This window comes from Rhinatrema bivittatum, chromosome 3 (assembly GCF_901001135.1).
Source record: "Rhinatrema bivittatum chromosome 3, aRhiBiv1.1, whole genome shotgun sequence".
Lineage (NCBI taxonomy): Eukaryota > Metazoa > Chordata > Amphibia > Gymnophiona > Rhinatrematidae > Rhinatrema > Rhinatrema bivittatum.
The window spans coordinates 243,625,298-243,650,557 of NC_042617.1; the positions used below are offsets into that span (position 1 = coordinate 243,625,298).

General features: G+C 46.4%; 1 protein-coding gene across 2 annotated transcripts in view; it reads right to left on the reverse strand.

Annotated features, from left to right (window-relative positions):
- MORN2 (MORN repeat containing 2) overlaps positions 1–25,260 on the reverse strand; it is a 219,970-nt gene that overhangs the window by 73,785 nt on the left and 120,925 nt on the right. For both annotated transcript variants that reach the window (XM_029594370.1, XM_029594369.1), the window contains one exon: positions 21,493–21,599. In XM_029594370.1, coding sequence (XP_029450230.1) covers positions 21,493–21,599 — 107 coding nt within the window. The remainder of the gene's footprint in view (positions 1–21,492; positions 21,600–25,260) is intronic.

The window sequence follows — 25,260 nt, forward strand, 5'->3', positions numbered from 1 at the left end:
AATTAAGACTGTATGCTTATATTTTTCAAAATCATCTTCGCTGGTTTGTGAGCTAAGTCTGATTTCTGCTTGGAGGCTGAGACTAGCTGTGCTGTGGAGACCAAGCTTTCTGTCTCCTGTCTCAGGGTTGGGTGATGTGATGAACTGATGAAGATTAGGTATAACTGATGGTGATATCAGTTAACTGATTATGGCAACCTATGCTACAGCTCCAGGCAAAATAGTGACCTTCCTTCTTGTCACCAAAGCAAAATATCAGACAATGATTTTAGCAGTTAGAGGGTCCATTTTATTTATTTAAAAAAAATTATAGCTTGCTACTCCACAGATCTTAGCGGATGACAATATTACATCTACAATCAATCAAAAAGCAGATACAATAAAACAATAAAACCAAATTAAAACAAAAACTATAGTGAGACAAGAAATAAAAACAACCTTAATAGCACAGAGCACAACTCTGTATGTCTAGCCAGGATAGATGATAATCATAACAGTGAACCAGGTCTATCAATGCCCACTGGTAAACACATTCCATAAAACAAAATTACAGACAATAGAAATCAATAAAACAATACTGTATTACAGCCTACACAACCAAGGAACTGATTTACATGACTAGACAGGATAGATTGAAACCAGACCACTCAAACCTGAAGCACTGAAAAAGACCAAGAAAAAAGCAGCATGATAGTTAACAGCTCAGGAGGTAATAGCTCAGGATAAATGAATAACTTAGAGAGTGTAAATCAGCAAATGCAATAAACATAGAAACACAGAAATGACAGCAGAAGAAGATCAAATGGCCCATCCAGTCTGCCCAGCAAGCTTCACACATTTTTTCTCTCATATTTATCTGTTTCTCTTAGCTCTTGGTTCTATTTCCCTTCCACTCCCACCTTTAATGTAGAGAGTAGTGATGGAGCTGCATCCAAGTGAAATATCTAGCTTGATTAGTTAGGGGTAGTAGCCGCCGCAATAAGCAAGCTACACCCATGCTTATTTGTTTTACCCAGACTATGTTATACAGCCCTTATTGGTTGTTTTTCTTCTCCCCTGCCGTTGAAGCAGGGAGCTATGCTGGATATGCGTGAAGTATCAGTCTTCTCCCATGCCGTTGAAGCAGAGAGCTATGCTGGATATGCGTGAAGTATCAGTCTTCTCCCATGCCGTTGAAGCAGAGAGCCATGCTGGATGTGCATCGAAAGTGAAGTATCAGGCACATTTGGTTTGGGGTAGTAACCGCCGTAACAAGCCAGCTACTCCCCGCTTTGTGAGTGCGAATCCTCTTTTCTTCTCCCCTGCCGTTGAAGCAGAGAGCTCTGCTGGATGTGTGAAGTATCAGTTTTTCTTCTCCCCTGCCGTTGAATCAGAGAACTATGCTGTATATGCATTGAAAGTGAAGTATCAGGCTTATTTGATTTGGGGTAGTAACCACCGTAACAAGCCAGCTACTCCCCGCTTTGTGAGTGCGAATCCTCTTTTCTTCTCCCCTGCCGTTGAAGCAGAGAACTATGCTGTATATGCATTGAAAGTGAAGTATCAGGCTTATTTGATTTGGGGTAGTAACCACCGTAACAAGCCAGCTACTCCCCTCTTTTTGAGTGCGAATCCTTTTTTCCACATTTCCTCTTGCTGTTGAAGCTTAGAGCGATGTTGGAGTCACAGTAAGCATGTGTATGTTTATTTAATAAGGGTATTGACTCCAGGTAGTAGCCATCATTCTGGCGAGTCACCCACTCTTCATTGGCAGCCTCTTGACTTTATGGATCCACAGTGTTTATCCCACGCCCCTTTGAAGTCCTTCACAGTTCTGGTCTTCACCACATCCTCCGGAAGGGCATTCCAGGCATCCACCACCCTCTCCGTGAAGAAATACTTCCTGACATTGGTTCTGAATCTTCCTCCCTGGAGCTTCAAATCGTGACCCCTGGTTCTGCTGATTTTTTTCCTACGGAAAAGGTTTGTCGTTGTCTTTTGATCATTAACACCTTTCAAGTATCTGAAAGTCTGTATCATATCACCTCTGCTCCTCCTTTCCTCCAGGGTGTACATATTTAGATTCTTCAATCTCTCCTCGTACGTCATCCGATGAAGATCCTCCACCTTCCTGGTCGCCCTTCTCTGTACCGCCTCCATCTTGTCTTTGTCTTTTTGAAGATACGGTCTCCAGAACTGAACACAGTACTCCAGGTGAGGCCTCACCAAGGACCTGTACAAGGGAATAATCACTTCCCTTTTCTTACTCTATATTCCTCTCTCTATGCAGCCCAGCATTCTTCTGGCTTTAGCTATCGCCTTGTCGCATTGTTTCGCTGACTTCAGATCATTAGACACCATAACCCCAAGGTCCCTCTCCTGCTCCGTGCACGGATATTCTCGCAGTGATCTCACAATCTCAGAAGCATCAACAGCTGTTCTGGGGAAGACTGGTGAACAAGGATTGAGCGGACTGGCTTGCTGGAGGGATTGAGAAGGTATGGAGGTAGGCAGGCAGACTTGTTGAGGGGGCAGGGTGGAAGCCGACTAGCTGGAGGAGGGAAGGGTGGAGGCAGGCAAGCTGGCTTGTTGTGGAGGAGACAGGTTGATTTGCCCCCACCCAAATGTGGAAAATCCCAAAGGAAAAACTTTCATGGAATTTCCTGGAGGCCTCTAAATTGGCTTTGTACACCTCATCTGAAGTCTATGTTAAAAACGTAAAGAAACATTTGAAATACCATGCAATTAGCTGAGGCCAAAGTTCCTCTTATATTGATCTTATCAATTTGCAAGCAAAGTAATAAACAGGTTATAGTCATTGACCAAACCCAGAGAATAAAGAGTGTTGCAGATGAAATTAGCACTTTAAATATGATCCAGAAACATTGTGTTATGATCCTGCTCGTGGAGCCCATCCCGTGAGCAGGCCCTTACTCACCGCCACCAATGGCTGCTTTTGAAGCCTTCAGCCCGAGGTGGCGCAATTCTTTGTGGCCGAAGCACCACTTCTTGTGGCCCCGAGCCGCTGCTGATGTCATCTCTAAGCAGTGGGAAGGCTGCGGTGCCGCCAGGCCCTGCTCCCTTCTTTGCGGCCTGGAGTGCCGCCGTCGCTGCTTTCTATCTTCGTGGCAGGAAGCAGCCTGGTTCCTCCTCCCTGAGCAGCAGGGAGGCTGCTGTTTCTTCATTCTTCGTGGCCTGGAGGCCACTGCTCTCCTCGGTCCTGCTCCACTCCCTGGGCCCTCCTCTAAGTGCCGGCTCGTGCCTCTTCATTGTATTTAAAGGGCCAGCGGCGGGAAAAGCCCGCGGCCCCACCGGAAGTCCTCGTCAGCTCACTTCCTACTTCAGCCCTATAAAAGGGCTCAGTTCCTGTTCCTCAGGGCATTCGGATCCAGAATTCACAGTTGTCTGTGTTCCTCTTCAGGTTAAGGTGTTCCGTGGGCTTCACTTGTTTAGATGGCTCTTTGTTCTGTGTTCCTGGTCTCCTTGTCCTGATGTTTCTGGTCTTGTTCTTCGTCGGAGCTCCTTCTTCGCCTGTTCCAAGTCTTGATGTTCCAGATGTCCTGATGTTCTGTGGTTCCGTTCCTGAAAGTCCTGATGTTCCAGATGTCCAGATGTTCCGTGTTCCTGATGTCCTGGTCCTAATGTCTTCATCTTCGCCTCTGTAACCAGTTCTCAGATCCCTTGCTTCCACCTTTCCTGGCATGCCACCGTCGTGATCCGTGACCAGCCCATGGGGGGCTGTGTAGGGCACTTCATGGTACAAGACCACCTTCTCGTCTGCAGCGCAAGCCTCCAAGAGATTTCTGTTTTTAATGCCTTGCTTCTGAGAATCCTGAGTTTTGAATCCTGTCCTGGTCTTTGGAGTCCCTTGTGTCTGCTTCCGTCCATGCCTAAGACTCTGCCAGAACCTGCTCCGCTTCAGCGTAGTCCACAACCAGCCACAGGCGGCTCTGTAGGGCACGCCCTGGTGCAGACCTCTACTGAATCTTCATCATGTTCCAGTCTCAAGTTCCATTTCTTCGCCTGGAGTGCTTCAGCGTGGTCCGTGACCAGCCATGGGCGGCTGTATAGGGCGTGCTGCGATGCAGTTCTCACCCAGTACTTTCGTCTGAATCCTGAATCCTTGCCTGAGACCTTCTGAGTAACCTGAATCCTAGTCCGAGTCTTCATCTGAGTCTCCTGAGTAACCAAGTCTTCATCCGAGTCTTCCGAGTAACCTGAGTCTTCATCCGAGTCCTCCTAGTTCCTGAGTTCCTGTCTTGCCTTGTTCCTGCCCTCAGCCTTCGTCTGGCCTCACGCACTCGTCGGTCCCAAGCGGCGGGTCCGAAAGGGATACCAAGTGGCCAGAGGGCTACTCTTGTGACCAGCATTGCGTTGCTGGGTCACACTGGTGCGTGTAGGTCCAGCAGAGGGCTGATCCTGCCTTATTCCTGCTCTGACGTTCCTTGCCCTGGTTCCAGTCCTGCTTTGTTCTTGCTCCGCCCATGCTTGCATGCTCTCACCTCCCATGGTATGCCTTGGGGCTCCTTCCTGAGTCATGCCATCGTTCAGAGGCTCATGCTCTCCCATGAGCTAGCGACTGCGCCTCCATGCTCTCAACATCAGCTGACCACGGTCCAAATACATTGATAAAGCAAATGTTGCTTACCTGTAACAGGTGTTCTCACAGGACAGCAGGATGTTAGTCCTCACATATGGGTAACATCACAGGATGGAGCCCAATCACGGAACACTTCTGTCAAAGTTTCCAGAACTTTGACTGGCCCCTACTGGGCATGCCCAGCATGGCACTAACCCTGCAGTCAGCAGGGTCCCCCTTCAGTCTTGTTAAAAAGCTATAGGTAGTGCCAAAAATAAAATAAGAAAATGTTACGAACCCAACATCGGGGGGCGGCGGGCGGGTTTCGTGAGGACTAACATCCTGCTGTCCTGTGAGAACACCTGTTACAGGTAAGCAACATTTGCTTTCTCACAGGACAAGCAGGATGGCAGTCCTCACATATGGGTGAGTATTGAGCTGAGGATGTCCGAGTATGCACCAAATGTACCCAAGACGTGCAACAGGCACAACAACTGGGGTGGAATTTGGCCGAGGGCATCCTGAACCCTAATGGGCAGGCGGAAGGGTGTCGGTACGTCAAGTTGTGAATAGGTTATGCAGGACAGATTGGCCGAAGATGGAATCTTGTCTTTCGGCTTTGTCCAAGCAATAGTGGGCTGTAAAAGTATGGGGAGAACTCCAGGTGGCAGCCCTGCAAATGTCACGAAGCGTGACATTTGTGTGCTACTGAAGTCGCCATGGTGTTTTAACAAGGTCTTGAAGTGGAATGCCTTCTTGCTGATAGCAAAAGGATATGCAGTCCGCCAACCAGGAGGAGAGAGTCTATTTACCCACAGGCTGCCCCAATTTGATAGGATGGAAAGAGACAAACAATTCAGTGCTTTTCCTGTGGGCTGCTGTACGGTCTAGGTAGAACGCTAGAGCCCTTTTGCAGTCAAGGGTATGCAGAGCCTGCTCTCCTGGATTGGAATGGGACCTGGGAAAAAAGGTAGGTAGTATAATGGATTTTTTTAAAATTTTACCATACTGGGTCAGACCAAGGGTCCATCAAGCCCAGCATCCTGTTTCCAACAGTGGCCAATCCAGGCCATAAGAACCTGGCAAGTACCCAAAAACTAAGTCTATTCCATGTTACCGTTGCTAGTAATAGCAGTGGTTATTATCTAAGTCAATTAATAGCAGGTAATGGACGTCTCCTCTGACAACTTATCCAATCCTTTTTTAAACACAGCTATACTAACTGCACTAACCACTTACATTTAACTTGCCAACATTTATGCATTATCCTATTTCTTCTGTTGGATCCTTCTTCCAATTTTTGAATGAAGATCTTTTGGCTAAAATAGCTTCTTTCACCTCCCCTTTTAACCATGCTGGTAATCGTTTTGCCTTCTTTCCACCTTTCTTAATGTGTGGAATAATTCTGGATTATGCTTCTAAGATGGTATTTTTTAACAATGACCACGCCTCTTGCACACTTTTTACTTTTGTAGCTGCTCCTTTCAGTTTTTTCTATTTTTCTCATTTTATCAAAGTTTCCCTTTTGAAAGTTTAGCACGAGAGCCGTGGATTTGCTTACTGTCCCCCTTCCAGTCATTAAATCAAATTTGATCATATTATTTATTTATTTATTTAGCATTTTTATATACCGACATTCTCGATACAAATATCAAATCAGGTCGGTTTACATAAAACAAAACAATCGCGGCGAGGCGTTACAATAAACGGAGTTTCAGAACATGAGGATAAATATTAAATAGACAACAGTGACTCATCAAATAACGAGAATATATATAGTAAATAACATGTAATAAAATAGATAATGGCGTAAATAACTAACTTGTATTAAAATAAATAATAAATAGAATAGTATAAAATATAGAAACATAGAAACATAGAAACATAGAAATGACGGCAGAAGAAGACCAAACGGCCCATCCAGTCTGCCCAGCAAGCTTCACACATTTTTTCTCTCATACTTATCTGTTTCTTTTAGCTCTTGGTTCTATTTCCCTTCCTCCCCCACCATTAATATAGAGAGCAGTGATGGAGCTGCATCCAAGTGAAATATCAAGCTTGATTAGTTAGGGGGTAGTAGGGGTAGTAACCGCCGCAATAAGCAAGCTACACCCATGCTTATTTGTTTTAACCCAGACTATGTTATACAGCCCTTATTGGTTGTTTTTCTTCTCCCCTGCCGTTGAAGCAGAGAGCTATGCTGGATATGCATCTAAAGTGAAGTATCAGGCACATTTGGTTTGGGGTAGTAACCGCCGTAACAAGCCGTAACAAGCCAGCTATATATATATAGATAACAGTAACTCGTCATGATACGTGAAAACATGTAGAAAATAACTAAAAATAAATGATGTGTTAATTTGGGATATACAGGTAACAGGGACCAATGTTTATGGGCCTGGTTATGAGTAATGCATGGGCTAAAGAGTTAGTGCATCCACAAGGAACCATCAAAACAGGTGGGCTGTCAAATAACGTGGATTCATGTAGAAATAACTAAAATTAAATGATGAGCTAAATTGGGATGTACAGGTAACAGTGTCCAGTGTTTATGTGTCTAGATATCAGTAATGCATGAACTAAAGAATTAGTGCATCCACGCGGGAGGCATTCACTACAAGTGGGTTGTAAGTGGGTTGTCCAGATGAGGTGTAATCGGGCCTTGAAGAGATGTGGGCGGTCGTGGAACTTGAGGTGTGGTCATGGAACTTGTAGTGAACTATTTTGCTCTTTGGCCCTATTGCCAAGCGGCCCCAACACCGTTACCTCTCTCACCAAATCCTGTTCTCCACTGAAAATTAGATCTAAAATTGCTCCCTCTCTCGTCGGTTTCTGAACCAATTGCTCCCTCTCTCGTCAGTTCCTGAACCAATTGCTCCATAAAGCTATGTTTTATACCTTCTAGCGTGTCCCGATGATACATTTACCCCGTCAATATTGGGGTAATTGAAGTCTAAGAGAAACCGAAGCAAAAGCCTTGCACATACGCAAGTAACAAAGTACACTGGTGCAGGATAAATTGTATCACCACCGAATATTCCAAAAGAACTTTTATTGCAGTTCAAAGCAGAATCAGGTGAAACAATGTTGAAATGGCAACTCCATAAATTAAAGAACACATAGTTTAGAGCGATCCCCCGACATGGACCGTGTTTCGCTAGGCTGCATCGGGAGGGACCAGCATGTACATTAAAGTCTCCATTGTATATCTGAGAAGACTTTAATGTACATGCTGGTCCCTCCCGATGCAGCCTAGCGAAACACGGTCCGTGTCGGGGGATCGCTCTAAACTGTGTTCTTTAATTTATGGAGTTGCCATTTCAACATTGTTTCACCTGATTCTGCTTTGAACTGCAATAAAAGTTCTTTTGGAATATTCGGTGGTGATACAATTTATCCTGCACCAGTGTACTTTGGTAATTGAAGTCTCCCATTATTACCGCACTACCAATTTGGTTAGCTTCCCTAATTTCTCTTAGCATTTCACTGTCAGTCTCACTATCTTGACCAGGTGGACGGTAGTATACTCCTATCACTATAATCTTCCCTGACACACAAGGGATTTCTACCCATAAAGATTCAATTGTGCATTTAGTCTCATGCAGGATGTTTATCGTGTTGGACTCTATGCCATCCTGGACATAAAGCACCACACCGCCTCCCGGGTGCTCCTCTCTGTCATTGCGATATAATTTGCACTGTCCCATTGGTTGTCCTCCTTCTACCATGTCTCTGAGATGCCAATTAAGTCTGTAATCATTCACTGCTATACATTCTATTCTCCCATCTTACTTCTTAGACTTCTGGCATTAGCATACAAACATTTCAAAGTTTGTTTTTTGTTTGTATTTTCATTCTGCTTTTTAATTGATAGGGATAAGTTAGAATGTTTTAGCTCTGGTGAGTTTTTAGTTACAGGCACTTGGACTACTTTTCTTATTATTAGAACCTCACTGTCGGGATGCCCTAATTCTAATGCATCATTAATAACCTTTGAAGATCCCTCTCTCCGAACCATGCGCTGCTGAGTGACTGTCGGCTTTCCCCTTTGTTCTAGTTTAAAAGCTGCTCTATCTCCTTTTTAAAGGTTAGCACCAGCAGTCTGGTTCCACCCTGGTTAAGTTGGAGCCCATCCCTTCGGAAGAGACTCCCCCTTCCCCAAGGTTGAGATGAAACTCCGAAACTATCTTAGGTAAGAATTTAGGGTGAGTGTGGAGTACTGCCCGGTCCTGCAGAAGTTTAGTGTAAGGCGGCTAGGTTCACTAACTCTGCGAGCCGAAGTGATTGCCAAAAGGAAAATCACTTTCCATGTGAGATATCAAAGGCCACAGGATTGAAAAGGCTCGAATGGTGGTTTCATGAGCCGACCCAAAACTAGGTTGAGGTCCCAAGAAGGGGCCGGAGGACGCAGAGGAGGCTTGAGGTGGAGCAAGCCTTTCAAAAAACGTGTTACAAGGGGTTGTACTGATATGGGAACATCCCCGACACCTTTATGGAAGGCGGCTACCGCACTGACATGCATCCTGATGGAGGAAGTTTTCAGAACTGACTCTGACAAGTGCCAGAGATAGTCTAGAAACTTTGTGATTGGACAGGTAAAGGGGTCAAGGGATTGAGAAGAGCACCATGACGTGAACCTAGTCCATTTGTAAGAATACGATTTTCTTGTGGAAGGCTTCCGTGAAGCAATCAGGACACGGGAAACTGGTTCAGAAAGGTTAAGTGGCTGAAGGATTAACCTCTCAACATCCATGCAGTCAGGGACAAGGCTTGAAGATTGGGGTGGCGTAGGCACCTGTCGTTTTGAGTGATTAGAAGCGGGTCCTTTCCCAAGGGAATGTGCCTGCGAATAGAGAGATCCTGAAGTATTGGAAACCACACTTGGCGCGGCCAGTGGGGTGCTATCAGGAACATGGTTCCCTTGTCCTGACGTAACTTCACGGGAGTCTTCGAGAGAAGTGGAAGTGGAGGGAATGCATATAGGAGACCGGTTGCCCATGATAGGGAGAACACGTCTCTTGGTTGATAGTGTTGGCTGCGAGTGAGAGAGCAGAAGTTTTCTACTTTGCAATTTTGAGGTGACGCAAAGAGGTCTATTTGAGGATGACCCCATTGTTGGAAGATCAAGTTTGCCACTGAAAGGTTGAGAGACCACTCATGCGGTTGAAAGGTGCGACTCAGCTTGCCTGCCAACACATTGTCCACTCCCGGCAAGTAGGTGGCCCTGAGGTATATCAAGTGGGAGAGGGCCTCTGCCCATATCTGCGCAGCTTCCTGACACAGAAGGTAGGAGCCCATTCCTCCCTGTTTGTTGATGTACCACACGGCCACCTGGTTGTCCATCTGGATCAGGATGACTTGATTGGAGAGGCGATCCTGAAATACCCTGAGAGCATATCTGATTGCTCGCAGCTCCAGGAAATGTATTTGGTGTTTGGCTTCCTCTGGAGACCAAGATCCTTGTGTCTGCAGATTGGCCACGTGGGCTCCCCAGCTGAGGTTGGAAGCATCAGTGGTGAGAGTTATTTGAGGGTCTGGAGCCTGGAAGGGCAAGCCCTGGAGGAGATTGACCTGATTTCTCCACCAGGCGAGAGACTGACGGAGTGAGTCAGTTACGTGGACAATGGTCGACAGGGGCTGAATGGATTGAGTCCATTGTGACCTTAGAGTCCACTCATGATTCTCATGGCCAAGCGGGCCATTGGGGTGACCTGAACTGAGGTGCCATGTGTCTCAGGAGGATGAGAAAGTGGTGTGCAGTCGTGGAGTGCTGAGACTGCAGCTGGTGTGCAAGAGAAACGAGAGTGAGAGCTCGCTGTCAAGGCAGAAAAGCCTTTGCCTGCAAGGTGTCCAAGTCTGCCCCAATGAACGATAAGGTTTGAGATGGGACTAAGTAGGATCTGTCTTAGTTGACGAGAAATCCGAGTGAAATTAGAGTGTGTAAAGTAAGATGTAGGGACGACAGAGCTGCTTGCTGAGTGGGAGCCCTGATTAACCAATCGTCTAGATAGGGGTAGACGTGAACATCTTGAGTCCTGAGGAAGGCTGCAACTACGACGAGGCATTTTGTGAAGACTCGTGGTGCAGACACGAGGCCGAATGGAAGCACTCGGTACTGATAGTGCTTGGGGCCTACTAGAAACCTCAGGTATTTGTAATGAGATGGAATTATCGCGATATGAGGGTAAGCGTCCTGGAGGTCTAGAGAGCAGAGCCAGTCTCCACTTTGTAGAAGAGGAAGAAGAGAACCCAAGGTTACCATTTTGAACTTCTCTCGCTGGAGGTACTTGTTGAGGGCACGTAGATCCAGGCTTAGCGAACGCCTCCCGATTTTTTTGGGGATTAGAAAGTACCGGAAATAGAACCCTAGGCCTTGCTGGGAATAGGGCACTGGTTCTATTGCCTTGGACTGGAGGAGGAGGGAGACCTCCTGTTCCAGAAGAATGGAGTGATCGGATGTTCTCCACGTTGGTAGAGGTGGGGAGTCCGGTGGAATGGAGAGAAAGTTCAGACGATAACCTTGAGCAATTATCGCTAGGACCCACTGGTCTGAGGTGATTGAGTGCCACCTGTTGTTGAAATGGCACAATCGACCTCCCACTGGAATGTGGGGCAATGGAAGCTGGCTGCTGCTCTCTATGCAGGAGTCAAAAACCAGAAGCAGGGCCTGGCTGAGGAGCTGCTTGCAGTTTTTGTTTTCATGTCTGACGAGACTGAGCTTTTTGAAACGGTCTCGTAGAACTGGTTCTAGTTGGTGGCAGGTAAGACTTCTTCGGGCGGAAGAATGACTTCTTAGAGTCCTTTCGGAAGGGCTGTTTTGAAGAGTACTCAGAAGGCATCAGAGAGAGCTGTCTTAGGGTCTTATGATGGTCCTTGAGCTCCGCCATTGTCCGTTGAATCTGCTCGCCAAACAGATTATCTCCTACACAGGGCATGTCAGATAATCTGTCTTGTACTTCAGGGTGAAGGTCAGAAGACTTGAGCCAGGCCCATCGTCTTGCTGAGATAGCAGCTGCAGATACTCTGGTAGCAGTGTCAAAGATATAAGATGATTGGATCTCATGCTTGCCTGCCTCAAAACACTTGTTTACTAGGGTTTGGAGTTGCTCTTGAAATTGCTGAGGCAGGAAGTCTGTTAAGTCTTGTATCTGCTTAAATAAGACCCTATTATATTGGGTCATATAGAGCTGATAAGAGGCAATTCTGGAAATGAGCATTGATCCCTGGAAGACACGGCAACCAATGGCATCTAGAAATTTCTGTTCCTTGCCTGGGGGAAAGGCAGTGTGAGGTTTTGATCTTTCTGGGCAGATTCGACAACCACAGATTGGTGATCCAATTGAGGTTTGCGAAAGCCTGGAGCTGACTTAACGAGATAGGTGGTGTCAGCTTTCCTGTGGACTGGAGCCACAGAGCCAGGATGTTCCCAGTTCTTTTTGAGGAGATCCAGAAGAACCTGGTGGATAGGGATGGAGGTTATTTCCTTGGGAGCATCCAGGAATTGTAACAGCTCCATCATTTGATGCCTGTCATCTTGTTCAGTCTGTAATTGAAAGGGAACCAATTCAGACATCTCCTTCACAAAATTTATAAAGGAAAGGTCCTCTGGAGGAGAATGCTTTCTGCTTTCAGTAGGTTAAGGTGGTGAAGGCAAATCATCGGTGTCTGGTGAAGAATCATCAGTCCAGGTATCGTAGGGATCAGCACCTGCTCCTCTAGGAACTAGAGGAGGATGGGGCGGTGGGATTCCCGAAGGTCCTGGTCGAGGCTCAGAAGGACTCGAAGGAATAATGGGAGGCACCGATGAAGACATCGAAGGCACTGGTGCAGGCATCGAGGTTATCGATGGATGGCTTGGTGGTGCCGATGGACGCGTCGGCACCGATCAGTGGATCGGTGGCACCAACAGACGTATCGGCATTGACAGCTGAGGCATTAGCAGAACTCCCGATGGAGGGATGTGGAATGGTGTTTCTCCTCCCGATGACAAAGCAAGCAGGGAGGGTACCAAAGCCATCGGTGACCCAGGGTCCATCGGTGGAAAAGCGCCCATAAGTGCTTCCATCCTCGAGAGCAGCAGTGCCAACACTGCTGGAATCGGGTCAGTGGTTGGTTCCGCAATCGGTACCGGTGTCTGTGTCGGAGGAACCCGGTGTCGGTGCCGGAGGAACATGGAGTCGATGCATCGCCTTGTCTATGGCCTCCTGAACCATCTGGTCCAGTTCTTCTCGGAGACCTTGAACAAGCAGCCCCAGCTCCGGAACAGAAGAAGGAGGCAGAGGCATAACCGGAGGGACCACCGTTAAAGGCGGAGCCACGGCTCCTGATACCCTGTCGGGTGAGGGTTGCCTCGGTGACCCGGTCGCCGAACAGGTCGGTGCCTTTTCTGGACAGGGCTTCTTCGGTGGCTCGGACGATGGCGAGGTCGATGATTTTGCTCCCTCGATGGTCTGAGACTTTCAATGCCGGTGGCGATGTTTATCTCTACGATCCCCTCAGTCCTGAGGGGGAGTAGAGGGTGTCAAAGGCCAAGAAGTGGTCGATGCCAGACAGTCACCAGCTGGAGGTCGATGCTGGCGCGAAGTTGATGGTGCCGGTTCTGACGGCGTTGATGCAATAGACAGCGTCGGGGTTTGAGTACGGAAGAGAAGTTCCATCTTCTCCATTCTAGCCTTGCGACCTTTTGGTGTCATAAGGACACATTTGGTGCAGGTTAGGACATCGTGCTCACATCAGAGACACATTACACAGACTTTATGAGGGTCTGTGATGGACATGGTGCGATTACAGCCCGGGCACCGGCGGAACCCCGACGCCATGGCCATGAAAAAATTGAGCCGCTGTATGGTCGACGGCCAGTAGGCTGCGAGGGCCAAACTAGACAGTAATTGACGGAAAACGGGTAAAAACTATCCGGAGTACCGCGGCTTTAAAAAGTTGAAGGAGGGACCCCTGTGGGGTAAATTAGATTTTAGTAATTCCGTGAGGAAAATTCCTGTCAGGAATAGCTCCTTAACCGCGTGGCTACTGCTGCGTGGAAAAAAGAAGACTGAAGGGGGACCCTTGCTGGCTGCAGGGTTAGTGCCATGCTGGGCATGCCCAGAAGGGTCCAGTCAAAGTTCTGGAAACTTTGACAGAAGTGTTCCGTGATTGGGCTCCATCCTGTGATGTCACCCATATGTGAGGACTACCATCCTGCTTGTCCTGTGAGAACAAACTTTCAACCAATTAGCAACTAAATATCTCAATATTTATTAGATTCCTAGAATTTATACTTAATTCTTGTAACTAATACCTATGCATTAGCTTACATTTTGTCTATATGTTTTAAAGACAACTTAACCAGTAAACAACTTACCTACTTCTTTATAAAATGAAACTTTAGTCCCTAAAGAGATATATATTTAATTAAACTCTAGCATGCAATAGCTATACATCATCTCTGGTTCTCTGGCCTTTGGCAGTTTCCAGAAGCCATCTTATCCTAATTCTACAATGCAGTCTCAGATCTTTAAGACAGATGTCACCATAACTAACAAAGGAATCCAAGACTGGATTCCAGAAATTTATTAGGAAAACAAAGGAGGATTAGATGTCAAAGTCTTTTCCAATCTTTATTGTAGTGGAGATGGGGTTTTTTTGTTTTTTTTAATAATTGCCCGTCTCAGGCCAAGTTTCTCCGTTCATTCAACGGCTGCCTCAGGGGCTAAGAATGAATCACAAAAATATGCAATAATTAATAAAACAAAATCTATAAAAATCAATGGTACATAAAATGGTGACATTTAAATGAAATAGTGACAATTAAGTAAAACTGAACATATAAAATACATTTACCTATATGTGCAGAAGATAGGGGCGTGTCTTAAAATATTGATATGTTGTGACAATAACATAAGTGCTCGATGTCAGAAAGACCGGTACTTGTTCAGCGTTTGTATGGCCCCTAGTCATATGCCATCTGAACAATATACATATACCAGCATGAAAAAATACATAATCCACCCTGAAATATGTAACTATCTGGAAAAGTAGACACACAATTCATTAGTTTTATTATTTGAATATACTTCCCTTGTTTGTCAGGAGCATGCTGTGAGAAAGATCGGTATTAGCTCAGTGTTAGTATAGCCCCTAGACATGCGCTACCAAACAGCATACATACACTTGTCAGGACAACACATATTTCACTTTGAAAGGATGCAAGCAATATTTAAATAATATTCTTACTATTTGAGCATAATGAGTGAACAAATAATCCATCAGCTTTAAGGCACATATTGGTATGACTATACAGCACACAATTACAAGGAGATAAATAAGCTGCAACGCAGTGATATATATGATTTGTCAGTCCCAGCATTATTTAAAAGACCACATCTCTTTATTCATGAGTTTCTCCATTTTTAATCACATAATTTCTCAAGAACAGGCACCGTTATTTGAATAGGGTCTACAAGATTGTGATTTTTTTCATAATATTCAAGGTTGGTTTTTAATTTTTATTATATCGCTCACATTTTGTACAGATTAAAAGACCATCATTGATTAAATCATGTACATTGATATTTCTATACAGATATGCTCCCACTGCGGATTATTTTTTAATGATCTTGATTTACAAGCTTGATGCTTCCCTAATGGCCCCAAGTTCAAATGAGTCTAAAGGTAAAATCAATAATACAAATTTATATAAAAATGAAAAAATTTTTGTAACACTTTACAGAACACACGGCTGGGCTCTGGGGCTTCCTGGCTGGGCCCAGCAGCTTGGAGGGCAAAAGCTGTGGAAACAAAAAACGAAGACATTAGTACATATTCCAGCTAGTATCGTTTTTGTATTTGGCATCAGAAGTGCACTTTGTTTCTGCACGGAGTAAGCATCTGTGCGGAGTAATTCATCAGAATTTTGTCCCCTCTCCCTTTACTGACGACCCTCTAGTGAAAGAAGAACCTGCCTGGAAGTTTGCACTCGACTCGAAAGCCCGTCGGGGCAAGGCCATCACTCCTACTCTACCCTCAAACGGACACCTCCCAATCTACGAGGCGCTCCCTACCCTCCACCACCGCCTGCTACTCGGCCTCCACAGCCGGCTTTCCCACCATCTCCAATGCTTAACCGCCCACGCACCTACAAATCCCTCATCCCCATCATGATTTCCCCCACTACCCAATTTTTAGAACTCACCCTTTTCACCATCATACTATTCAACGCCCTATCGCTTACTAATAAAACGTTGATACTAAACGACCTTCTTCTGGACACAAATCCAGACTTCTGCGCCATAACTGAAACATGGCTCAAAACCTCGGACATCGCCCTCATAAACCAATTACCAACACAGACCTACGATTTGTTCTCCATCCCAAGGCAAAAAAAAAAGAGGCGGGGTTTTCTCCTAGCAGTCAAAAAGTCACTGAGATTCACACAATATCCAATCAACTCATCTACCAAACTAGAAACAGGCCTGTTCAAATCAGAACATCTGCAAATTCTTCTGGTCTATGCCCCCTCAGGCCTGCTAGATTCTGATGCCTCTCCCATTCTCGAAATAATAGCATCACACCTAAATCTGGACTCCCCAGCCATAATCTTGGGAGATTTTAACTTACATGTAGACAAATCTCCTCACTCAACTAACTGCGAAGCTTTCCTCACTGAGATGTCAGCCATGGGATTTAAGCAGCTAATCAACAAACCTACCCACAAAGCGGGTCATACGCTGGATCTCATCTTTACAAACTCAGGCATTTCACGCACTGAGCAACCAATGTGCAAACAAGTCCCTTGGTCAGACCACACCTTAATCTCCACCACCTTCTCACTGTCACAATTGGGCTACAATCACTGCTCCCTACCATCATTTCTCTACAGGAAAACCTGCTCCTCTGAGCACCTCACCAAACTCCTAGCCCCAGATCTCTCTCTCATTGACATCTCCACGCCTAACACGGCCCTCCAATCCTGGTCCAAAATAACTGAATCAGTAGCAAATATACTCTGTCCCCTGACAACAAAAAAACTCAAACACAATGCGACAAAAAGACAACCTTGGTTCAACGATGGACTTTGAAAACTCAAACATCTCCTACGTCAGAAAGAAAGAAAATGGCATAAAGCCCCTTCACTGACCTTCTTATCTGAATACAAATGCTCCCTCCACTTATACAAGAGCATCACTTTAAAACAAAAAGGGACTTTTATGCCCACAAGATCCACAATCTCATCTTCGACTCCAAAGCTCTGTTCACCTACGTTTCCAATCTTACAAAAACCAACACTCCAGACATTCCATTCGACCTAGCCCAGACAAAAGCAGATGAGTTGGCTCTCTACTTCATCAAAAAAATCACCAATCTTCTTAAACAACTGACACCAAATACGTACTCACCTTTTAGTACATATCTCCACCCAAACAAAGACATCTCTTTAATTACTTTGAACCCATCACTATTTCAGAGATACAATCTGTTCTGAAGAAAATGAAACCGTCCTCACACCCTTTTGATCAAATCCCATCCAAACTGCTTCTACTAATCCCGGATACAATCTCTAAAGCACTGGCCAACATTATAATTTTTTCCTTATCCCAGGGTATCTACCCAGACAACCTTAAAACGGCCTCAATCAAACCTCTCCTAAAAAAAACGAACCTAAATACCAGTGATCCCAACAATTTCCGTCCCATCTCCAACCTCCCGTTCATAGCTAAAGTTATGGAAAAATTAGTAAACTCACAATTATCGAATTACATTGAGGATCACCAAATTCTGTTTCCTAATCAATATGGCTTTTGCAAAGCATTAAGCACCGAAACACTACTCCTTTCTCTTACAGACTTCCTCCTCATCGGCATTGATAAAGGTCACACTTACTTATTAATCCTTCTGGACCTTTCGGCTGCATTCGATACAGTCAACCACTACATCCTCCTAAATCAGCTGACAAACATCGGCGTTACAGGCACAGCACTGGTCTGGTTTAAAACCTTCCTGGAGAACAGAGGATTCAAGGTCAAAATTCATAATAAAGAATCTCACTACTATCCATCTTCTCTTGGGGTTCCGCAGGGCTCTCCTCCCTCTCACCCACGCTCTTTAATGTTTACCTTCTCCCACTCTGCCAACTGCTAACTAAACTGAACCTGAAACATTTCCTATTCGCAGACGATGTACAGATCGTGATCCCTGTAAAAGAATCCATTAATAAAACATTAGAATTCTGGAAAAGCTGCCTACTAGAGATCAAACACCTCCTCACCAGTCTAAACTTAATTCTCAATGCTTCAAAAACTGAATTCCTGCTTATATCACCGGAAAACAACAACATCACTTCAAACCCACCAGCCAACCTTCAAATCTCTCACGTAAGAGACCTAGGAGCTATCATTGACAACCGTCTTAACCTAAAATCATTCATCAACCAAACTACCAAAGATTGCTTTCACAAATTACATGTCCTTAAAAGAATTAAGCCACTCTTCCACTCTCAGGACTACAGAACAATTTTACAAGCAATAATCTTCTCTAAGATAGATTATTGTAACTCTATTTTATTAGGTCTCCCTGCATCTCATACCAAACCTCTACAGATGGTTCAGAATACAGCAGCCAGAATTCTGACTAACTCTAGGAGAATTGACCACATCTCCCCAATTCTCAAAGACCTACATTGGTTGCCAATTCACTACAGAATCATATACAAGTCCATCACCACCATTTACAAAGTCATCCATCACCACGCTCCGCTCAACTTACAAATTCCTTTCAAAAAACATACCTCCTCCAGACCCATTAGAGAGTCTTATAAAGAATCACTTCATGTTCCACACGCCAAAACCTTTCAACACAAATCCCTCAAAGACAGAGCATTCTCAACAGCAGGACCACCATTATGGAACTCCATCCCATCTGACCTGCGACAGGAACCGTGCCTACCGACGTTCAGGAAAAGGCTGAAAACATGGCTTTTTAAAAAAGCTTATCCAGACCTCAACTGATCCTTACCTACCAGCCATTTACTATCAGATATTACAAACACTTTGTTAACAATCTCCTTCACTACATCAATTCTACTACACTGTAAATAATTTAGCAACATTGTAAATAATTTGCTCTCAGTTAATCTCCTTCTTCTTCTCTCTCTTCTGTTCCCAGTTATGCACTTCCCTGTTTTATTGTAACTGCAATTTTCTAACCATGCACTTGTTATAGTTTGTTAGTTCTCTGTATATATCACACCCTGTTAAATGTAAACCGGCATGATGTGATACCTGTCATGAATGCCGGTATAATAAAAACACTAACTAACTAACTAAATAAATAAATCTTATGCCAAATTATATGTACACCCATTGCTGTCTGCCCATTTATGGATGAGGTGAACTTACCAGCTGCAGCTCGTGTGGTGTCTAGCCGCTCATCCATGCTCTCGAAAACATCTGGTCCCAGCCTTTCAATGAGTCTCTGCTCCATCTCTGTGACAACTATTGGACAGGGGGGGCCCTCCTCCAGTCACCCGTTGATACTTCGCTCTGGACGCAACCTTTGCCTTGAACTGGGCTTTGATATTGCTGTATCGATGGGTGACCTGCTCCCAACTTCTTGGCACTCCGCTGTGCCATCTGTTGGCCTGGGCAATGTGCACCATATTTGTGCCTTGGCTGCCTTAGAGGTCTTTGCTGCCTGGTTGCCAAACAACATCTGGTAATTTTGAAAGACCCATGCGATGAGCAGCTCATTCTTATGCATGTTAAAATTTATGGCCTGAGATGCTGCTGTGGTGCCACCTGGCTGCCCTAAAGGGGTGCCACTTCCTCTCCTAGAGAAGTGTACTCCCTTTCCTCACTCTCCATCCCATTCTCCTCTCCCTTCCCTTCCTCCCCATTTCCTGAACCTGGCCTATTAATTCCCTTCCTCTCTCCTCTCTCTTTCTATCCCTATGCTGCCCTATTCCTCCCTGCACTTGCCTACCTAGCCCCTTCCCCCACCTGCACCCTCCTATCCCTTCCCTGCTGCCTCTCCCTACTCCTGCCCCTGTCCCTATTCCTAATCTTCCTTCCCCTGGCACTCCTGCCCTCATTCTCCCACTTCCTCCGCAACCTCTTCCTCTCCATCCTCTCCTCACACCTCTTCTCTCCTCTCTCCCCATGCTGTTACGCTCCATCCTCTCCTCAGCACACAAATATACACACACCTCCTCACCACCTCTGCACCTCCTCCTCACCACCCCCACAGAAAATGACAAACTGGACTAACAAACTTTCACTACAACAAAAAAGACAAAAGACAAAATAGTTAAGGGAAACAGATGACAACAGTAAACAAGATGACTCACTCAGTAATCATCATAAACTCCTCTACTGACAACATTAACTTCCTCTCCTCTCACTTCAACACATCATACACCCTCAAAGAGGCATGTGCAGGAAGTCAGTATTTATACAGGGAAAAATAACACACGCCACGATAACGTAATACAGTGTGCGATAATAGCTATGCGATGCGGAAAAATATCACGCTTTGGAGTATCTGCAAAATTACCCTAGCCACACCCCTTTTTCTGTCACAGGCATTATCCTTACTTTATTTATAGCTATTTGATAAATCTAGCTGTAAGTTTGTACTGGAGGCAATGGAGGGTAAAGTGACTTGCCTAAGATCATAAGGAGCAACAGTGGGACTTCAGCCCTGGTCTACCCAGTTTGTAGCCCACTGCTCTAACCACTAGGCTACTCCTCCACTACTTGAGGAGGAGTTCACCTATTTCCGAGGCAATGAAGGCATTGCAGAGGGAGCCTTAAATAGGCCTTGGCTCCAGACGTCATCAGGGAGTGCCGTGCAGAATTTCCCCGCGTTAGCCCTTTAAATTGGGACTGATCGGGTGCGCGTGTGCCTAGGGACAGCCCTTGCTGGAATCAGCGGTGTCGTTGTGCATCAGGGCCCAGTCATCCGCTGAGGTTGGCCACGCGAACTGCAGGAAGGCTTGCCGTGGCATCGGAGGAGCCAGCACCCGGATCAAGGTTGGAGGTAAGAGCAGTGGTCCACAGAAAGGGACCACAGACCGCTAATCGCAATAGAGAGTCAAACCCACATCCAAACCCATGCATTACAATAGGCCTAATACCATACGGGTATTTTTGCAAGGTTTTCAGGTTGGTGCCACAGCAGTGCATGTAAACATAATATACAGGTTGCTGTAAGTGATATTTTTACCTTAAAAGACTGTGCCCTAATGTTCTTTTCTAATGTAAAATCTGTTATTATAAATGCATAATTTTTAAGTGTATGTGTGTGTGTGTATAGAGGGCTGGAGTGGAAGCTTTAAAGTTTGCCTAGAGTATCTAATATCCTTGCACTGGCCATGGATTGAAAAGGAGAGGGGGTAGACTGAGGTAGAGAGAAATATCAGATTTTAAAGTTTAGAATACTGGAGAGAGATGCATGGGGTACAGGGTGGGGGGAGGCAACACAGTAGTTGTTTGCATAGGACAGCATAAAAGCTAGCACAGGCCCTGCCACTCATAAGAGCTAAGATCTCAGTACATTGCCTTCCAGTTTGCTGTCAGCTCCTGCCAGAAACATCTACAGCTAGGCATTCTCTTGCAGTTAGTTTTCCCATTGGAGGGCCACTTCAGATTAAATTTCTTTGAATAAAAGGTCAGGCTCATCCCATTCAGTGTCATGAACAACCATTGAGCTAAATCCCCCTAATTATTTTCCCAAGTAAACACTCCCCATTCCTCATCTCCATGTGTGGAGAATTTTACAATCCTCTAATAAGCTCAGTAACTCTTCTTTCAACCCCCTCAATTTGCTCAATATCAGTAAATGTGCATAAACTGTCTACACCCATTCACATCTAAAAGCTTCCCTAATTAATATAACCATGTCAAATAAGAAAACCTTTAGAAATCTAATATATTATGTATTACCTTGTCATTTTGCCAATTCCCCTTGTATGTAATTCCATTAGGGGTTTTATGAATTCCTACACCGTTCCTCTCAAGCACTCCAGCAGTTGTTCTGGTACATTCTCCATCTAAAATAAAGAATTGAGAAATTACTGCTTACCTAATACTTTCCTCTAGTTAAGGATAGGTCAATCCCAACAAGTGGATTATGCATCTCTGCCAGCAGATGGAGACGGAGGAAAAGCTGACATTATGGCCATATAGTCTCGCCCAGACATCAGCGAGCCAGTATTTTCTGGAAAAGCCAAACTGTGGACAAAACTGATTATACTTGAACATTGCTATTAACAATCAACTATTCAGGCTTCCCAACCACCAGGAACACGAAGCTCAGCCAAAAGAAGGAAGATATCTAGCAAACTAAGAGCTAGAGAAGCCACTTACCAGTTTTCAACGAAGAGCAGGAATCATACTCTGCATAGCTTGCCCGAAGAAAGGTGTTGCGCGCCCCGTCTGGCCCGCGCACGGGCCTGCTCACCTCTCTGGCACCTCTGCAGTTCCCAGGTCGGCCTCCCCAGTGGCAGCCGCGAGCACCTCTGGGCCTTGGTGTCCCGCGGCGGCGGTCGCCGGGCCTTCCACTGTGCATCAGGTCTCACGACAGAGTTCGGCGTCTCCCGTGGCATTGGCCATGCCCCTAAGCGCATGCGCGCGGACAGCCCAGCCTCTTGTAGGGCCAGGGGCGTGTCCTAGCTCCGTGACGCGCCCTGATTGAAAGAACTACTTAAGGAAGTCCCTGCCTGCACTTCCTTGCCTTGGCAATCGGGTCGACATTGTATAGTGTGCTAGACTGTAACTGCATTCTAAGCCTTGTTCCAGTCTCGTTCCAGTCTTGTTCCAGGATCCTACTGTTCCAGCCTTGTTCCAGCGTCCTTCTGTTCCTGCATCTGTCTGTTCGTCTCCCCAGGTAGTACCCTCAGACTGTCTCTTTGGTACTGACCTCGGCCTGTTCCTCAACCTTCCTGTCTGCTGCCTGCATCCTGACCTCTGCCTGCCTTGTGACCTCGTCTGACCTCCGGAACCTGACCTCTGCCTTGCCTGACTACTCCTTGGACTGACCCTCGGATTCTGACCCCTGCCTGATTGACTACATCTCCTGATTCTGGCTCTGTCCCTTGCCTTGTCATCGCCTACGCTGTTCTGGTCTTCCTTTCTCCATCTGAACCTCAGTCTTGAGTCCGACCACGCTCCCTTACTGTCCGTGGGCATGCCTGTCTACCACCTCTCCAGGAGACCCTGCAAGGCCCACCTAAGTCCAAGCGGCCCGGGTCCCTACGGGCTCCACCCAGGGGGGACCGCGGGCTTCCAGTGGTGAAGCTTATCCTAGCCACTGTCTCCTCCAGTGCTCCGCCCCCTGGGGGCAGGTGCTTCCTGGTCCCTACTAGGGAGCCATTCTCCACTGCTCCAGGTCAAGGGTTCACCCCCGAGCGCAACAGGTTGCCAAGGCCATGGACTCGGCGGAGTCTCCCGCCTCCAGGGCCCTACTGGATTTGGCTGCCACAGTCAAGAAACATCATCAAGCTTTGGAATCGCTAGCTTCTTCAGTCTAAGAGCTTCGTTACCAGCTACGAGATACAGTTCTGGCCAACCCCTTGGGTCTATCGGCCTCTATGCTACCCAAAGCATCATTGGCGCTCCCTGCACCTCCTCGATACAATGGGGACCCACGCTCCTATTGTGGCTTCCTCAACCAGTGCTTCATGCAATTTGCATTGCAACCCTCCTTGTTCCTGAAGGAGATCACTAAAGTGACTTTTATCCTTTTCCACCTGGAAGGAAGGCTCTTGCATGGGCCTCTCCCTTATGGGAACGCTCTGATCCCATACTTTCCAAGTTATCAGAGTTTGTTGCTCTCTTCAAGCAAACCTTCGGAGATCCAGGCCACCAGTCTGTAGCCAACCATGATCTGCTCCACCTCTCTGAGTATACGGTGGAGTTCAGGACCCTGGCTACTGAGCTTGGGTGGCAAGAAGATTGTCTGCAAGCCATCTTCCTAGATGGATTCTCCAGCGCTCTCAAAGATGAACTCTCCGTCCATGAGACTCCCACATCTCTAGAGGACCTGATTTCCCTCACCAGGAAGATCGATCATCGTCTCCGACAAAGGCGCCTAGAAGTAAAGGCTTCCTGCTCTCCGCTACCACGCCCTAAGCGTGTCCCGAGTCCTCCAGCCAAGACTCCAGCACCACCACCCTCTTCCGTGGTGGAACCTATGGAGGTGAACTGTGGGCGACTATCTCTGACCGAACATCTCCGTCAGAGGAAGGAGGGTCTTTGCCTTTATTGTGGCACTTCCAGACATCTTCGGCAGTTCTGTCCAGCTCATCTGGAAAACTGCAACGCCTGAGCCCGGCGGGGGTCCCGAGCTTAGGCGCTACTGTCACCGACCCCCAACTCCTGCTTCCCATCTCTCTGGGCATTGCGGTCCAATCCTTCGCCACCACTGCTCTAGTTGATCCCGGAGCAAGTGGCAGCTTCCTCATGGATGACATTGTCAAGCTTCTGAACATTCCTCTTCAGCCATTAGATGTGAAACTCCGAATCACCTCCATTCAAGGAGAACCCCTTCCGGGGCTGATCACTCATCGAACCGGGGCTGTCCGTCTTACCGTGGGCACTCTCCATAAGGAGGAGATGGGCAGTCCATTGCTCCTTCCATGGACAGAGGCCGGCCAATGGCTCCGATAGCCTGTCACATGGAAAGGGCAAAGGGCCATCGGCACCATTTTGATTGCTGGCAGCCGACGGCCCGAGAGCGGGAGATCGCTCCTGAGACCCCCGCTAGACCACCAGGGAGTTTCGGCAGGTTTTTATTTTTGGGGGGGGGGGGGGGGGGGGGGGGTTTGCAATGAAGTACATTTGGAGGGTTGGGGTGAGTTTGGGGTTTTTGTTTGGTTTTTTTTTACCATACAAACCCAGTTTTAATTCATCAAATTGGAAGGGTTGGGGCGGGTTTCGGGTATTGTTTCGGGGGACAGCCAAAATAAAATCGGCCCAAACCGCGAGAATATAAGATTTCCTGCGGCAGGCCAATAATGAAGACCGAACCGAAAGGTTCGGTCGAAAATTGAATCTGATTGGTGAATGAAAGAGGCGGCAGGCTTAGCCTTGTCCTCATTCACCAATCATGAAAAAAAATAAGACATCCCCGAAAATAAGCCCTAACCAGTTTTTCCGAGCAAAAATTAAATATGAGATCTGTCTTATTATTGGAGAAACACGGTATAGATCCTGCCATGACCATCACAGTTCCAGCTGGGAAAACCGTCGTTCTACGTAGATTACGTGAACGAGTTCTGAAATGGGCTCATGATTCCAAGTTGGCAGGACAACCGGGTTTTGCCAGGACCCTAGAGATGTTATGAAGACACTACTGGTGGCCCAACATGGTGCAAGACTCTCGTAACTATGTAGATTCATGCCCCGTCTGTGCCCAACAGAAGCCACCTACCGGACGGCCTTGGGGCCTACTCCAACTACTGCCAGCACCTACCGAGGCATGGTCTAGTATCTCAATGGACTTTATCACAGACCTGCCTCCGTCCCACAACAATACTGTAATCTGGGTCATTATTGACCGGTTTTCGAAGATGGGTCACTTTATTCCCTTGCCAGGCCTCCCATCGGCCCCAGAATTAGCCAAGTTGTTTCTGAAACACATTTCCCGCCTCCATGGACTCCCAAAGGAAATTTTATCCGATCAAGGACCACAGTTTGTCGTCAGGTACTGGC